This window comes from Camellia sinensis, chromosome 2 (assembly GCF_055761805.1).
Source record: "Camellia sinensis isolate YWXY chromosome 2, ASM5576180v1, whole genome shotgun sequence".
NCBI classification, from domain to species: Eukaryota; Viridiplantae; Streptophyta; class Magnoliopsida; order Ericales; family Theaceae; genus Camellia; species Camellia sinensis.
The window spans coordinates 195,270,401-195,289,547 of NC_138962.1; the positions used below are offsets into that span (position 1 = coordinate 195,270,401).

Below are 19,147 nucleotides of genomic sequence, written 5' to 3' on the forward strand. Positions count from 1 at the left end.
AGTGAATGCCCTCAAGAAACCAGACATGACAAAGACCCACCATGCACATTGAAATTGCACCCAAATTTCAAACAAATCAAATGCCAAATCCGTAATTAAAACCCATATATCCATGGCGATTACTATGCACCAACACCATTACAGGGTGTGTATATACATATAAATAACTGCACTTATAAATTTTTTATATAAAATTCTTTACCGAAATAATGTGACAGTAATAATGTGACAGTATCATCAATATTAATGTCATTTTGTAACAATAACAATGTTATATAATTAAAAAAGTTTAAATAAAAAAATATTTAAAAGTTATGTCAGTAGATTATATTCATTATGAATGTGGCTTGTAAGCCGCAAACTTTAAGTATACATCTCATTTGAGTGGATACATATCATTTTTTTAGTAGGTATTTTGTCTTTTAATAATTTCGATGCAACTAGGTATTCTATATACAAATTTAATATATTTGTTTAATTTATATAGAATCACTATATATATCTCATGTCACATTTCATCACTTGCATTACTGCCACCCTCATTCATATTCTAAACAAACAACTCCCTCACTCGGTCCAAAAATGCAGGCCAAATCCTGCCATAGCATCCCACCGCCAATATTCCCAGCATCTCCGGCGAAGTCACCGCCGGCGAACAAAGTTTCTTTTCCTGCAAAAATATCCCGAGCCATCTCAATCACCGCCCCGGGGGACGTAATTTCAACCCAAAACGTCGATGACACGGTGGCCGCATTTTGGGACTACCAATTTCTCTTTGTGTCACAACGGTCAGAAACCGCTGATCCAATCACCCTCCGTGTTGTTGATGGAGCGGTCCCACCGGACTTCCCGTACGGGACCTATTATCTCACCGGGCCGGGGGTGTTCACCGATGACCACGGCTCCACAGTGCACCCTCTAGACGGTCATGGGTACCTTAGAGCTTTCACAATTGATGGGGTCAAAGGAGAGGTCAAATTTATGGCTAAGTACATCAAGACTGAGGCTCAGACCGAGGAGCGGGACCCGCTCACTGGGAGGTGGCGGTTCACGCACCGCGGTCCGTTCTCGGTCTTGAAAGGTGGAATGATGGTTGGGAACACTAAGGTAATGAAAAATGTTGCGAATACTAGTGTGTTGGGGTGGGGAGAGAGGCTGTTTTGCTTGTGGGAGGGTGGTGATCCTTATGAGATTGATTCAAGGAGTTTGGACACCATAGGAAAGTTTGATGTGATCGATGATGACGGTGATGGCGGTGGTGGAGGTGATGGTAGCGGCGAGTCGGAGATGGTTGGAGAATTGAAGGGTGGTTTCTGGGATGTGGCTGCAACATTGTTGAAACCGATTCTATATGGTATGAATTACATTATGAATTGTTTTTTAATATGTAGACAAACTTGATGATGGGGGTTTGCTTTTAGGACAATATCTGATCCTCAGTCATAATTTTTTTTTCTTTTTCCGTCGGAGTTTGTTGTGTTTTTATAAATTATATGTCATCCATTTATATAATTTAACAATTTCAATTTAAAAATAAAATAAAATATCAAAATATCTCAATTTTTTTTATTTTAATAATATTAAAAACTCACATTTTGCACCTACAAATGGAGTAAGGATCCTCTGTACTCAAATATTCATATCCCTCTGTCCCAAATTACTCATAACCGTTGGATTATATGAGAATTCCAAGATTTGAGAATCTCAAGACATATCTAATGGTTGTGAGTGATTTGGGACAAGGGAACAGAAATATACAAATGCATCCAAATGATGTGGTAAAGATGGTGGATCTCATATCATTAAGTATAGAATCAATCAAAAACTGACACTTATCAGATCACATAGGTTGAATTGTGAAAGATTTATGAAAACCTTAAACATTTTCTCTTTTTTCTTAAACTACAAAAAATAATATCATTTTACTTCAACTTCAAATCTAGACTGTTATATTGTCAAAATAAGGTCATTGTGGATGTATCCCTAGCAAGACAAAAAAATCATGATATCATAACTTATTATTAGATATGTAAAATATTAAGTCTCGTATTCTTTTGATAAGAAAATATTATATTATTGAATTTTTTTTGGGGGGGTCTATTACTTGGACAGGAGTGTTTAACATGCCACCGAAGCGGCTGTTATCCCATTACAAAATAGATGCAGGTAGAGATAGACTTCTTATCCTGTCATGCAATGCAGAGGATATGCTGCTCCCTTGCAGTCATTTCACCTTCTATGGTGAGTAACATGTCTCTCCCAAAATTTAAGAAAAAAATATTTAAAATAATTGTTATTTTATGATGCTATAAGTGAGCATGTGTACAGTGCAAGTGAAAGTAATGGCATATGACACAATTTTCACTTGTTTAGATTTGTACCTTCTTAAAAATGCAATTGTTATGAATTGTTTTTGCTTAAATATAATTTTTTTTTAAAATTTATTTTGCATGTGACTTAGACTGCACTAAATTTCAATTTATACTTTGTAGATATTTTGTAGATACATAGCATTTCTGATAACAAAAAAAAAAAAAAATTATAAAAAAGCCTTATCCAAAGTGATATAAATGTGATATTATTGAAATTATTAGTCACATGATTCACTCTATAATAATTATGTTGGTGTTGTTAGGGAAAATATAAATTTTCCTACAAGTAAATCAATTAATGGGAATAAAAATTAATACGAAAAAATTAAATCAAAAGCAACACAAGAATTTTTACGTGGTTCCCTTAATGTGAGGTACGTTTACGAGATCAAAATCCGATTCCACTATCAACCAAAGAGTTTCCAAATGATTACAAACGAGACACGAATGGTCTTACAAACCACCTTTAGGTGAATTCCAAATAATCACAAATAAACAAAGAGGAAAGGCCTCACCAAATAAATGAACAAAAATTTTTAGAACCAAAATTAAAAAAGACCTAAAATAATAACCCAAACTAATTTCACCACACCAGCCGAAACGAAGTAGAGAAAATTCCACACAGCAGCAGCCGAATAATAATAGTGCTTTGGAAGAACAAAACTAGAATCAATTTGTAGCACACTTACCAAAGATGAATAATCAAATAGCTGTTGCCTCACGTTAATCGTTCGGAAGACTAAAACAATATATATATATATATATATATATATATATATTATTAAGTCTTGGGTCTTTTATCAAAATCCTAATTGTTATCAAATTAAATTGGGTCTTCACAAATTAAATATATTATAACCAATCCCAAACCAAATTAAAATTCTTTTTCCAAAATCAATTGGGTCTCAAACTCCAATAAGGAGATATACCCCAACAATTCTCCCCTTATCGACTTAGGTGGAGACATCAACCATACCCGCTAAAGTTTAATACTTTAAATGTTTGTCTCTTGACAAAGTCTTAGTCAACATATCCGAAATATTATCATCTGTGTGAACCTTTTCGAGTTGCAACAATTTCGAATCTAACACATCACGAATCCAATGGTATCTCACATCAATGTGTTTTGATCTCGAATGAAAAGTAAAATTTTTACTCAAGTGAATAGCACTTTGACTATCACAATAAAACACATATTTTTCTTACTTTAAACCCAACTCTTGCAAAAATTTCTTCAACCATAACTCTTCTTTACAAGCTTCCGTAATGACAATAAATTCAGCTTCGGTAGTTGAGAGAGCAACACATTTTTGTAATTTAGATTTCCGTGCTACAACTCCCCCTGCAAATGTCATCAAATACCCCGAAGTAGATTTCTTAGAATCAACATCACTAGCCATGTCAGAATCTGTGAACCCATCAAGCATCAGCTTACCATCTCCAAAATACAAATACACCTTCGAAGTCCCTCGAAGATACCTTAGAACCCATTTTACCGCTGCCCAATGTTCTTTACCCGGATTAGAGAGAAACCGACTCACCACACCAACGGCGTAAGTAATATCCGGCCTTGTACAAATCATGGCGTACATCAAAGAACCAACTGCTGAAGTATAAGGAATTTTCAGAATATCTTCCTTGTCTTTTTCACTTGTAGGACATTGATTCAAACTAAGTTTGAAGTGACTCGCAAGTGGACAACCAACCGGCTTTACTTTATCTATGTTGAACCTCTTAAGAACTTTCTCAATGTAACTTTCTTGAAACAACCAAATCAGCCCCTCTTTGCGATCACAAACAATTTTCATGCCAAGAATTTGCTTTGCCAGTCCCAAATCTTTCATAGCAAAAGGCTTGCTCAACTCCAATTTCAACCTGTTAATCATGGTAAAATCTTTACCCACAATTAACATGTCATCAACATAAAGTACAAGAATAATAAATTTACCATCCGGAAAATTTTTCACAAACACACAAAACTATTATTGATCATGAAATAGTCAAATTTTTTGTATCATTGCCGCGGGGCTTGCTTGAGGGCATACAAACTTTTCTTCAATTTGCAAACAAATTTCTCTTTCTCTTTCTCTACAGAACCTTCTGGTTGCTCCATGTAAATTTCTTCTTCAAGGTCACCATGAAGAAATGCAGTCTTCACATCAAGTTGTTCAATTTTAAAGTTCATACTTGCAGCCATGCCAAGTACAACCCGAATAGAAGACATCTTCACAACTGGCGAGAAAATCTCATCAAAGTCAATACATTTCTTTTGCCCAAAGCCTTTCACAACAAAACGTGCCTTGTACCTTAGATTCTTGCCATCATTCTTCAATTTGAAGACCCACTTATTTTTCAAAATTTTTCTCTCTTTAGGCAACTTCACTAAATCATAAGTGTAATTTTCAAGTAAGGAATTTATCTTCTCTTCCATGGCCTTTTTCCAATCATTTTTCTTTGTATGCTCAATTGCTTCTTGGTAGCTCTCAGGCTCTCCTTGATCAGAAATCAACACAAATTCATTGGGAGGATGCTTTCTTGAAGGTTGTCGGTCCCTTCTAAATTTCCTCAACTCAAGTTATGGCGGTGGTTCTTGAGTTGGATGCTCTTTCTCAATTTCGAGCTCAACTTCATTGGGATTAGAATCATCCTCCACATCTTCAATAGGTGGCTGCACATCTCCCCTATTTTCATCATCAACTGAAGATGAAGGAGATGGATCCATATCAATGAGATCACTAGTTTTTGGCTCTGGTTGATCACCTTTGCCAAAGTCTTCAATTGTTTGGTTTTCAAGAAACACAACATCATGGCTTCGAATGACTTTTTTGTCGACCGGATCCCACAATATATACCCGAATTCATCAAGCCCATAGCCTATCAAGCTTGGACCTCTCATCATTTGGAATGTGAACAAAGGCTCGACAACCAAACACTCTCAAGTGCTCATAAGACACATCTTTACCGGTCCAAACTCTTTCTGAAACATTAGCATTCAAAGGATAGGAAGGAGACAAATTAATCACGTCAACCGCTGTCTTCATTGCCTTACCCCAAAAAGATCTTGGCAATTTAGCTTGTGAAAGCAAATACCTTGTTCTTTCCGCAATGGTGCGGTTTATCTTCTTGGTAACCCCATTTTGTTGAGGAGTCTTCTTAGCTGTCTTTTGGTGCCGAATACCTTGGCTTCGACAATACTCATCAAATGGCTCAATGTATTCACCACCATTGTCTGATCGGATGCACTTCAATTTTTGCCCTGTTTCTCTTTCAACCATGGCCTGAAAATGCTTAACTACTTATAGAACTTGATCTTTAGTTTTTAGTAGAAAAACTCAAACTTTCCTTGAATAATCATCAATGAAAGTAACAAAATAAAGTGCACCACTATGTGTTCTAACTTTTAAAGGACGACAAACATCCGAATGAATCAACTCCAACATATTTTCTTTTCTAGAAGCAACATTTTTATGAAAAGAAACTCTATGTTGTTTACCTGCCAAACAATGAACACAAGTTTTAAGATGTGTACCTTTCAAACCGGATAAAAGCTCTTTCTTGAACAAAACTTGTAGCCCTTTTTCACTCATATGGCCAAGTTGCTTGTGCCACAATTCGGTAGAAGTATCATCTTCAAGTGCATTGACAACACCTTTACAAATTTTTCCTTGCATCGAATAAAGTGTATGAGTCTTCTTGCACTTAGGCACCACCAAAGAACCCTTTATGAGCTTCCATATTCCATCACCAAATTTGTTGTTGAAGCCTTCATCATCTAGCTTCCCAGTAGAGATCAAATTGAGGCGAATGTCGGAAACATGCCTCACATTTTTAAGCAACAACTTGTAGCCCAAATTTGTTTCTAAGCAAACATCACCCATGCCAATAATCTTGGACAAACCTTCATTACCCATTCGAACAGAACCATAATCTCCTTTGGTGTAGGTAGTGAAGAAATCAACTCGAGAAGTCACATGAAAAGAAGTACTGGAATCAATCACCCAATTGCTTTCTTGGCCCACAAAATTGATACAATCATCTTCACAAACGACTATGAGATCACCATTGGTAATAACTGCCGTTGTGTCTTCTTGCTTCTTATCAACACTTCTGTCACGCATTTTCTCCTTGTTCTTGAGCTTTCGGCATTCCCGCTTCATGTGTCATTTCTCATGGCAATAGTAACACTCAATGTCTTTCTTTGAAAAAGAACTATCTCTTGATTTGTCACGGCTTTGATCACGACCATGAGGAGTCTTACTCCTCCTCCTTATTTTGCTTCGGCCTCTCACAACAAATGCTTCTGAATGAAAGGAATCCGCTGATTTTCTTCTAGTTTCTTCATTCAACAGGCTACTAGTGACTTGGCTCATTGTGACAACTCCATCGGGCGCCGAATTACTAACGGTCACAACCAAAGTCTCCAAACTTTCGGGTAAAGAACTAAGTAGCATCAAAACCTTCAACTCATCATCAAAAATAAATTTCATAAAAGCAAGTTGGTTAATAATACTCTTTATTTCATTCAGATGTTCTGGAATGAGATTGCCCTCTTTATATTTTAAATTAACCAACTTACGAAACAGAAAAACTTTATTTGTAGCTGATTTCCTATCATAAAGGCCTTCTAATTTTTTTCATAAATCATGTGTTGAAGTTTCAGTAGCAACATGATGAAACACACTGTCATCAATCCATTGACGGATAACACCAACGGCTTTTCGATTAAACCTATTCCATTCATCATCTTTCATACATTCGGGTTTGCCACTATCACCCTCAATAGACCCATACAAATCTTTACAAAATAATAGGTCCTCCATTTTAGTTTTTCAAGTTACCCAATTGCTTCCATTGAAGCTAGACATACGACCCACGTTTCCCTCCATTGATTTACACAAATAAATAAACTCAAATAAACCGTAAGCTCTGATACCAGTTGTTAGGGAAAATATAAATTTTTCCACAAGTAAATCAATCAATGGGACTAAAAACTAATGCGAAAAAATTAAGTTAAAAGCAACACAAGAATTTTTATGTGGTTCCCTCAATGTGAGGTACGTTTACTGGATCAAAATTCGATTCCACTATTAACCAAAGAGTTTCCAAACGATTACAAACGAGACACGAATGATCTCATAAACTACCCTTAGGTGAATTCTAAAAAATCACAAATAAATAAAGAGGAAAGATCTCACCAAATAGATGAACAAAAATCTTTAGAATCAGAGTTAAAAAAGACCCAAAATAATAACCCAAATTAACTTCACCACACCAGCCGAAACGAAGTAAAGAAAATTTCACACAGCAGCAGCCGAATAATAGTGCTTTGGAAGAAAAAAACTTGAATCAATTTGTAGCATACTTACCAAGGATGAATAATCAAATAGTTGCTGTCTCACTCTAATCTTTCGGAAGACTAAAGCAATATATATATATATATATTATTGAGTCTTAGGTCTTTTATCAAAATCTTTATTGTTATCAAATTGAATTGGGTCTCTACAAATTAAATATAATATATTAAAAACATATTATAACAAATTCCAAACCAAATTAAAAAAAAATTTCTAAAATTAATTGGGTCTCAAACTCCAATAAAGAGATATACCCCAACAAATATATCATTGTTCGGGAACACGATGTTCAAGTCAAAAAATCATTATAACAAGTCAACTCATTATTTTATTTTTTTACACGGTTTTTTGTGTGTATAATATCAAAAAATATTTAAAAAATAAATTTTCAAACAAATTTCAAGTGAGTCATTCCTCGTTCCTAACTAGTAACGGGGAGTTACATGAGATCTCATAGTAAGATTTCTCATTATGCGGTTAATTTAGATCACAATACAAATAACATTACATACTACTTTCACAATACCCAACAATTATTGGGATAAATTATCAATAGATTTTACATTAAAAATTATTGTCTATTAAGCCCTATTAATAAACTTATCAATCTTTCTTATTTTTATAAATAAATTTACAATAATAAATTTACCAATTAAGACCTATAAACAAATAAATATAATTAATATCCTTAATTATTGTGCAATCCTTTTGTCTCTTGTGTTTCTAAATTTCTTCCTTCCTTTTTTGAGTATAGAATTGACTAAAAAGTATTGGCTTCTTTCTAGCATATCATGTGTGAAAGTGAAGTGGGCAAAGCACTAAATACAATTTTATGTTTATATTCTGTAAATACAATTTTACAAAGTAAATGCATCCTATAAATAATGACAAAAGTAATGTTGTTGACAAGGAATGCATCTCATTATAATAACAAGAAAAAATATTATATGTCTTAAATTTTCTATTAAATAAATAATTAAATGTCTCATTTAGGTATAGAGTTCATAAAATTGTAAACCCCACGAGATATTTGATCATTTATTTGGTAGAAAATTTGGTTCCACTAATATTATCCTAATAACAATTCCAAAAAGGAGGTCGTTCCCTTCCATTGTAAAATTTGGATTGGAGAATGCTATTTGGGTTCATGTGACTCACCACATATTTCGTTTTAATAATCTGAATTGTTCATTTTGTTGAACACTTCATGTATTTTATCCATACAAAAAGTTAGATTGATCTGATAATTGTAACCTGTTCATTTACTATATTTTTCACGTAAAAAATGGACGAAAATTATGTTTTTAAAAATAAACCATACATTTTTTTTTTATAACTGTAAGATAAATTGATAGAGAGAGAATTACAGAGAAAATAAATTGTATGTATTATGATTGATGTATGTTGTGTTCAGTGGCTCCTTTATATAGGAGAAGGTTACAGACAATACATGTTTGAGCTCATGATGGAAAGTGAAGCACTAGCACCTAAAGGCACCGAAAGGGAGGCTCACTATCTACTAATATATTATATACTCTAACAGCCCCCGTCAAACTCAAGGAGGATAGGTACAAACCGACTTGAGTTTGGAAAGGAACAAAACGTGAAAATAAACTAATACATAAATAAAAGAGGATAGTAGACACTGTATGACCGTGTCAAACCGTTGGTGAAGACACTGTATGGTCGTGTCGGACCATGGTAGCAGGACAGTTTACGGGGTCATGCCGGACCGATGTAGAAGCTGACCGGAATCAATGTCGGGACAGTTTATGGGGTCATGCCGGACCGTTGTAGAAGCTGACCGGAAGCAATGTCGGGACAGTTTACGGGGTCATGCCGGACCGATGTAGAAACTGACCGGAATCAATGTCGGGACAGATAGTGGGAGAGATGATTATATGTTAAAAAAGAAAAGATAAAAAAATATAAAAAAAAAATAAAGAAACAAATAAAGAAATCACAGACCACGTGCAAGGTGACAGTGGAGGTTGGTTCAAAATTGTTTCCAATTTCCCGCCGATTTGGTAGGAGCCCATGGTTTTCAAAATACAATGGCGGTGTGTGTATATATGGAGGTGTAGTACCCACGTGCTACGCAATAGCAGTTTGTTAGTGCGTGTGGATTTTTTTTTTTTTTTTTTTTTTAAGTGAAATATCTTGGGGCATGTGGGTTGATTATTAAAGAGTTACCCTCCACGAGCTTGATCTGAATGTTGACTTTCCCAAACAAATACTTGCTTTTGGATGAAAACCCAGCACCAGAATAGTTATCTAGTTATATCTTGAGAAGCTCTCCTTCATAGGTGAAATGGTCCATTGCCCAGCTGGGCTGAAACAACTCATCATACCTTGATGACTCAACCGAACCCACCATTACAACTGCAACAAAGAGAGCCATCACATAGGTCAGCCGTTGATGGCGGCGTTGGAGAGGCCGTGAACGCAGCCGGGGCCAGAGACGGTAAGGAGGATGCCGGGACGGCCAGTGAGGAAGCCGTAGGCGGAGGCGGCGTAACCGGCGGACTGCTCGTTGTGGAAGGCGATGAATCAGACGCCGAGAGCGACGGCGCAGTTGGCGAGGGAGGTGACGGGGATGTTGGTCCTTGGTTCTTTTTCTCACGCTCGTGGCAGAGAGAGGGAGATTGGTTTCAGCTGCTACTGCTGTGTATCTTTGTCATGCATGGAGAGAGAGTGCATGTGTGAGAGGTGTGCTGTGTGTGTCATGCCCATCATTGTTGCAGACATGGTGTTCGACGAAATGTCCGAGAGGGATTTTGGGTTTGCTTCGGCGAGGTGGTGAAGAAGAGTGAAGGTATGTGTAGAAAATTCTAGCAGACTAGGTTGAGATCCGGCGGGCGAGGTTGCCGCCCGCCGGTGAAGCGAAAAATACTAAGTTCTTAACCTAACTCTGATACCATGTAAGATAAATTGATAGAGAGAGAATTACAGAGAAAATAAATTGTATGTATTATGATTGATGTATGTTGTGTTCAGTGGCTCCTTTATATAGGAGAAGGTTACAGACAATACATGTTTAAGCTCATGATGGAAAGTGAAGCACTAGCACCTAAAGGCACCGAAAGGGAGGCTCACTATCTACTAATATATTATATACTCTAACAATAACAAATGCAATAAATTGAACAAATTATATTTACCAGATCGACCTAATTTTTTTATGGATGAAATATATGAAGTGTCCGATAAAATGAATTATTCAAATCATCAAAATAGGGCCTGTAATGGATCCCACTACCCCGAACAATGCCCTCCAATCTAGATTTTGACCGGAAGGATCCTATTCCTTTAAAAAAAAAATGATCAACGCATTTATATAGTGTAATGTTATATATAAATAAATTTTTTTAATATAAAATTTGGTAATAAAACTCGCACTAACAAATACAAAAAACACTATGGTGCACACTTTTCATATGCACCTTACAATTAAAAAGAAAAATGACTTAACTTTAATTTTTTGAGTTATAACTAAAAAAAGAAGAAAAAAATGTCATAATTAAACATAATATGAGGCATAATTAAATAACTCATGAGTCAAAACTAAAATAATGTCATAATTAAAAAAAATTAGTCATAACTAAATAAAAAATAATATAATTAAAGGTGCATATGATACACTTATTTTAAAGAGCTGTACATTATAATTTTCTAATAAATACATATAACATTTATTATCTTTATCTCTAGCCAGTGACAAGAAAATTTACTAAAAAATCAATTTGTGTACAACATTTTCATTTTATTTAATCTAAACTAATGTTACAAACACACATGTTCTGTTCATATATTTCTGACCGGGGGCCCCGTGTGAACCAATATACATATAACACTCACTTGTATATATCAAGTAAAATAAAATGTTAAAAAAAAGGGTTTTGTTTAATATAATTTTTTTTTGGCAAATTATTACATTAGTTCTCATATTTTATTCCTTATATTATTTTAATTCTTATAATTTTAATTAATTTAATTTTTATTTTAAATTTATGACTTTATTTCAATTTAATACAATGGATTACAACTCTTAGTTTTTTTTTTTTTTATTATATAAAAATTATACATATAAGTGGCATGTATCATATTTGTAAAAGTAAAATTATAAAGTTGCTCAACTTAGTGAGTTAACTTCAACTGATTCAATGACTATTTTCTGTCAAAAATGCTAATAGAATTATTAACTGGACCAAATTAACACAAAATTTAAAATTACGGATCAAGATTGAGGTAATTAAAAATGTAAGGACCAAAATGACACAATAAACAAAATGTAGAAACTACCGATATAATTATCCAAATTTCTTTAGTGCATAAAATTTGATTATGAACATAACTCTCTCACACATAAAACATGACGTATCATATCTACGGATCACATCTGATATGAGAGGATATAAACTCATAATCAACTCTTACCTTGTATTTTTTGAAGGGTATGATGCTTTTTAAAAAATATTTGAAAAATGACCGCAGTACCTTTGGCTTGAATGAAAAATATAATTTTTTGTTTCTCACTCAATAATTCAATTTATTATTTATTTTTGCAGAATTTGATTCAAATTTTAAGATGGTACAGAAGAAAGAATTCAACATCCCAGATCACCTAATGATCCACGACTGGGCATTTACAGACTCTCATTACATATTATTTGGCAATCGCATCAAGCTTGATATAACTGGTAATTAATAGTTTAACATACACACAAGCAAAAACACTATTTGATAAAAGGGAAATCTTATCGTACATAATCTTTAATGGGTGTGTATTATATGTACCTTATTATCTGTTTTTATTATATGTATTACGTATTTTTATGATAAATATTATATATTTTTCTGGTAAGAGTTATGACAATTTGCGGTTGAAAATTAAAGTTAGGCATTTTTATAGTAATATTATGTATTTTGTGATATTATTACATATTTTGTAGTTAGAAAATGTTTAGATAAAAAAATATATAACATTACTTAAAAATGAGCAATATTATCACAAAATGCGTAACTTCATTTCTCTATCACAAATAGTTGTAACTCTTATAGAAAATATATAATATTTATCAAAAAAATATATAACACATACTACAAAAACATTTAACAGGATCATATGATACGCACTCTTAAAAAGATGTGTATCATCATATTTGCCTGGATAAAAATATAAGTATTGAGATTCTCTTCGGTTGAAGAGCTCTTCATTGGGTTAGGATTTGGTTCAATGATTTGAATTTTTGATTTTGAAAAATAGATGTTTATTTTCAAAATTATATTTGTCGTTTATTTTTTAAAAAAATTAATACAATTTGATCATGTGGCAATAATTGTATTGTATAATCAATTTAATTTTTTTGCATAAATAATATTTTTCATATGATCCTACAAAATAAATAATTTAAATCATTGAGTTAGGTCCGTAGTAAGCCTACCAATAGTCAACCATACGCTTCACTTGGGAGAATTACCAACTAAAGAGAATCTTCTTCCTAAGTCATTTAGATGGACATGTGAATCTTACTACAAGTCCTATTTTGATGATCTAATTTGTTCATTTTGTTAGTCTCTCTGTATTCATTGTTCACAAGAAAAATCAAATTGATTCATTAACAATAGATAGTTATTTTTAAAAAGGAGCACTTGTCAATTATATTTTTTGACAAAAAAAAAACGTAATGAAATGAAAAATGTTACGATTATCAAACGGACTTAATTTTTTTTTCATAGCTAATATACACAGAAGACTTATAAAAACCAACAGTTTAAATTATCGAAATGAAATCCATGGTAGGACTCATGAACCTGACAAATTTGAACTTAAGAGAAGCATAACCTTATCCGAGATAGAAAAAGATACCCACTCATAAAAAATGCCGATAAATTTATCGAGAAAGTGAGTTTATGGTGGAATTTAAGGTTCTTATTAACAATGAATCTAATCTGCACAATTTAAATTTTGAATAATTTACAAGTAATTTTTTTTTTTTTTCTGAGTTCATAGCATTCCTAGTGCAGGATCAATGGCAGCATTGTTTGGGTTGTCGCCGATGATATCGGCATTGGCAGTGAACCCTAGCAAACCTACTTCTCCCATTTATTTGCTCCCTCGCTCTCCTCCTACTACTAGTAATGAACTCAACAATGGCAATGAGAGAGATTGGAGAGTCCCTATTGAAGCTCCTTCCCAGATGTGGGTACTTCATGTTGGCAATGCTTTTGAAAACAGAGATGATGACAATGCCAATTCTCAAATTCACATTCAAGCCAGTGTTTGCTCTTATCGCTGGTTCAACTTCCAGAAAATGTTCGGTAATTTTCTTCTAAAATTCAAAAAAATAGGATAAATTACAAATATACCCCGGAGATTTGCTTAAAATACAAATTATTTTATGTGATTCTAAAAATTATATCCCGCCCCTTGAAATTTCAAATTTCATAACAAATAGTCATTTTTATTAATAAATTATCAAGTCAATTAATAGTTTTTAAAGATTTCAAGATTTTATTTCAATTAATAATTTAAAATTTTTTATTATTGTATAAAATTTTATTTTTTCAATTAATTCTATTCAATAAAAAATTTTAACAAAGGAATATTTGTAATTTTTCAAACCACAATGAATAATCTGTATTTTGGGCAAATCTCAAAAAATGTGTTTATAATTTATCTAAAAACATAATGGACAAATTATATACGTGGTCCCTCTAGTTTATTTTTTGTGCCAATTTATTATAGTTTTAATGTGAATTATAAATATACATCATGAGGTTTTCTTAAAATGCAGATTGGCTACCGTGTTTTTGTAAATTACATCATGCCCATTCAAATTTCTAATTGTATAATAAATGATCAATTTTATTAATAAATTATCAAGTCAATTAATAATTTTTAATGATGTTAAAAATATATTTCAATTAACTATTCTTGTAATTTTATTGTTATATAGGAGAGTAGTTAAAAAATTTATTTTTCTGTTATTTATGTTAAATGAAAAATTCTAATAAGGGGGTATTTATAATTTCCATAATCACATAGAGAAATTCGAATTTTAAGTAAATTTGAGGAGTATATTTGTAATTTACCATAGTTTTAATTATGACCACAACAAATCAAGGTTTTATTTTAAAAAAAATTAAGAACAAAATCACTAAATATTTTAGTTGTGAAAAGTGACATTGTTTTATTTTTAGCAACAAATTGAGTATTTAGTAATGAATTACTCTATTTTTGAGAGAAAAATTGTTGTCTCAAAAATAAATAGGGGGATTTATTAGAAAATCCTTTTTTAAATACTTGTATCTCAATTAGTTCATAACATATTCTTATATTGCAATAAGTTATATTATTTGATTATTTGATTAAACAAATCTTAATTATCATATTTAAGGTATATAATAGACAATTTTATCTTTACAAATATTTTTTTGAACGTTTAACAATTTGGTGATGTAAACATTCATATATATTTTTTAAAGATTTGATATGAACATTCGTATTTGACAGTGTGAATATTTATATCACGGAACATTCACTGTCAATGCGAATATTATTAGAGATATTTTGGTAACTATATCACCCATAAAACTTATTGGAATAAATGTCCCAAATAAATATTTTTTGACGGCAAATTATTTTGTCCCAAACCACATTTATTAGCGTCTTTGGTAATGTTAGAATAATTTTTTGTTTGTGTCGCAACAGGATATGATTGGCGGAGTGGTAAACTAGACCCTTCCATGATGAATCGAAAAGAAGAGAACTTATTGCCTCACCTTGTTCAGGTTCTCTCTCTCACTCTCTACATCAACTCAAAGCAATTTGATTCTTTTAATTTTAAAAAGTTTTCAGGATTAAATTTATACTGTAATGCAAACTTGATTTGGTACGGACTACACATTCCATGTTTTGAAACATTTCTAGATATTTTTTCTGTAAGTACATAAACTGATGCATACAAATGAAATTTGCAAAACTTATTTTACAAACTATGAGGCTTGTATGTTATTTTAGTGGGTTTCATTTCAAAATCAAATTTTGTTATTGAATGTCACCATATGTGGTTAAGATTGTGAGGTATTGAATTATATAATTTCGATATACATAAATCTCAAACACATGATCATTTAATAGTTGAGAGTGGATTGGGACAGAAGAACAAAGGAATCTAAGGACACAAAATCATGTGCCCACAAAATTTATGATTCTTCTGCATGCACGGAATCCAATTCGACTCAGTGAGAGAATTGTGTTGGGTTGCATGATCAAATTCAGTACATTTAGAATTTTCCCAAGATATATCACAAAAGGTCATCTAATTTTTGGGCCTTTGCATCTATTGCCAAGAAATCAAAGAGGGTTTAAGTTAATTAGAGTATAAGCTGGATTTGTTAATGCAGGTGTCAATCAACTTGGATGCAAATGGTGAATGCCAAGAATGTTCAGTGAAGCCATTGAATGAATGGAACAAGGCATCAGATTTCCCAGTGATAAATCAAGACTACTCAGGTGCCAAAAACACGTACATTTATGCAGCAACTACCTCTGGTTCACGCCAAGCATTGCCACATTTCCCATTCGACACGGTGCTGAAACTAAACACTTTGAATAAGTCCATCCATACTTGGTCTGTTGGGAGCAGAAGGTTCATTGGGGAGCCCATTTTTGTCCCCAAAGGAACCCAAGAAGAAGAAGATGATGGCTACATTCTTGTGGTAGAGGTGAGCACATTCAATTTCATAAATCAATTTTTTCATGACGCGATATTATCTGTCCTTAAAATTTCTATTTTCAATGCATTTCAGTCAGCTGCACCATCGTGCTTTGAGATTTTCGTATTTGAACATTTTTACTAGATTGTGTAGTTTAAGTGCATTAGGGAGAAGGAATAGAGATTTTGAGACCAGAAGATCCCATACTTAGCACATCCTCTGATAGCACATATTTAAAATTATTAGTCATTGTGTTTACAATCGTCAATAATCTATAAATTTTTATTAAACTTGAGGGAAGTAGATTGTGTAGTTTAAGTGCATTAGGGAGAAGGAATAGAGATTTTGAGACCAGAAGATCCCATACTTAGCACATCCTCTGATAGCACATATTTAAAATTATTAGTCATTGTGTTTACAATCGTCAATAATCTATAAATTTTTATTAAACTTGAGGGAAGTGAAAAGTTGTTTTCTGGAAGTCCAAGGGGTTGGCCTAGTGGTTGAGGCGCTTCCTTACTTCATGTAATGCCTAGGTCAGGTCTTATCATTGCAAATGTAGCTTCCTTTTCCCTATTCTTTGTCCTTCTCTTGACAAAAAAGAAAAAAGAAAAAATATATATTTTCAAGGTGGTTTTAACTTTATTTACCAAATGTAGGTATTTACCTTTATTTATTTTAGTCTCTATTCATCATTTATATTAATTTTGATCGTTTTAACTTTATTAAAAAGAAGGTTTATATAATTATATCAAACTTCTGGAGGTAATTGTATTTTTCTCAAACCTCAAGGGAGGTGAGTGTAATTTACCATTAAAACAAGAGTGCTACAATTAGCACCCCATCAATTACTTTGGACCTCCTATTTTTTAGCTCTTTTTATTTATTTATTACAATAATAACTTCAAATGAAATTATTAAAAAAGATATCAATAATTTTGGGACATCCTATCTCACAATTAAGCCCACACACCCATTACATCATTAGTTAGGATTTATGAGAGCTCCTACTTTCATCACCACTCATCCATCTTCTCCAAATCCCACTTTCAAAACCTACCCATCCTCAAAACCTTGAAAACCCTTTGGCAGCATTATTATGGCGGTAACGATGGCAACCATTTGATTACATTGAAGTTTTTCCAATAACAACAACTCCATGAGACAAGAGGAGTACGACAACAAAAATTTAGAAAATGTTTATAACTTTGATGGCTTTCTTAGCTCAGAGGAGATAGGCTTTATAAGGATAAATTTCTTGAAAAAAGTAAAAAAAAATAAAAAATAAAAACTGTTCGCCATTTTTTTGGGACTGAACTCCCGAACATCTGACCGAAATTTGGGAACACAAGCCCGAACATTGTTTATTTGTTCGGGAACAGGCAACCAAACATTTTTTATTTGTTCGGGAACAAATAACCAAAGTTGCGCAGCAAAAGCAGACAAACAAAGGAGGTCGGACCACCCTTGGGTAGTCAACCGATAAGTGAAATCCTACCTAGTTTTGCTCACACAGAGAGCATACAAGTACAGTCGCACCATGGATAAATGACAAAAAACCAATAAGAGAAGTATGAAAGTGGATTATGTTGTGTGTGTGAAAAGAGGTAACAGAAAAAAAAAAAAAAAATCAAAAAGATTGATAAATCTCGTAATGAAGTAAAGAAAAAACTTCTTAATCACCACAAATTTTCTCTACTGACTTTGGGAGGTTCCACCGTCGTGGATTTTGTTAGGATTTTGAGAGACTTTTTGGGAAGTAGGGGGTGTGGGGGTGTGCATTTGAATGAATGCAATGTTTTTACAAGGATAATTTTGGTATTATTTGGAGGGATAAAAGAAATTTTACGGGTGTTACAATTTATAAGTAGGGGTCTAAAATAATTGATGGGGTGCTAATAGCATCACTCTAAAACAATAGGCTTGAACGTAGTTGCCAAATCACATATGCCTAACTAACTATTTACATGTACATTTTGTTTTTGGTTTGAACCATTTAGATGTACTAAAACACCAATGCCATGTGGTTGAGTTTTGCAGTATGCAGTTTCAACACAAAGATGCTACCTTGTTGTCTTGAGTTCCAAGAAGATTGGCAAAACTGGTGCACTTGTTGCAAGACTTGAAGTTCCCAGATCTTTGAATTTCCCACTTGGTTTTCATGGCTTTTGGGCCCCTTCTTCTACCTCTGTATTTCATATTTAGCAAAATAGTGAAATTTGATCATAGATGTTTTTTTATTTACTTGGGTTGGCCAGCAAGCAATAGGTATGAAGAAAGGGTGAAAATTTGGGCGAATGAAATTCACTTGCACATAGTAAAATTATGCAAGAATGTATTTCATATACTAGGGGTTTAGAGTTTAATTAGATGATCATTTTAAACAAGTTACATAGTTTGATTTAATTATTTTACAAAACTCTTAAAGATAATGTAATCGTGCTCAAGGGTTTTTTTAAACAAGTTACAAACTAGTTTGATTTATTAATTCGTGAGAATGTGATCATGGATGTTTTTTATTTACTTGGGTTTTGGGTTTTGCTACCAATGAATTTTTTGAGTTAATTTTGAGAATTTTGTTTTGAAAAGTGTTTTTGAGAAAGTTATCATTGTTTGGTTGTTTCACATTTTTGAATTTTGTAAAGTTCTGATTGTTTTGACGTAAGATTTTTATAAAAAAGTATTTTTCTTGTAAATTGA

At 32.9% G+C, this 19,147-nt stretch overlaps 1 protein-coding gene across 1 annotated transcript; it reads left to right on the forward strand.

Moving 5' to 3' along the window:
• Positions 1–530: 530 nt before the first annotated feature.
• On the forward strand, positions 531–18,935 carry CCD7 (carotenoid cleavage dioxygenase 7). Its single transcript, XM_082913646.1, has 7 exons — positions 531–1,354; positions 2,113–2,241; positions 12,295–12,426; positions 13,754–14,047; positions 15,441–15,520; positions 16,136–16,456; positions 18,488–18,935. The coding sequence occupies exons 1-7, from the start codon at positions 583–585 to the stop codon at positions 18,650–18,652; spliced, it is 1,893 nt and encodes a 630-aa protein (XP_082769772.1). The 5' UTR covers positions 531–582; the 3' UTR covers positions 18,653–18,935.
• Positions 18,936–19,147: the final 212 nt, after the last annotated feature.

Coding starts and splice junctions, on each gene's coding strand:
- CCD7 (XM_082913646.1), top strand. CDS start 583: ATGCAGGCCAAATCCTGCCATAGCATCCCACCGCCAATATTCCCAGCA. Junction 1,355..2,112: donor GTTGAAACCGATTCTATATG/GTATGAATTACA, acceptor TTACTTGGACAG/GAGTGTTTAACATGCCACCG. Junction 15,521..16,135: donor TATTGCCTCACCTTGTTCAG/GTTCTCTCTCTC, acceptor TTGTTAATGCAG/GTGTCAATCAACTTGGATGC.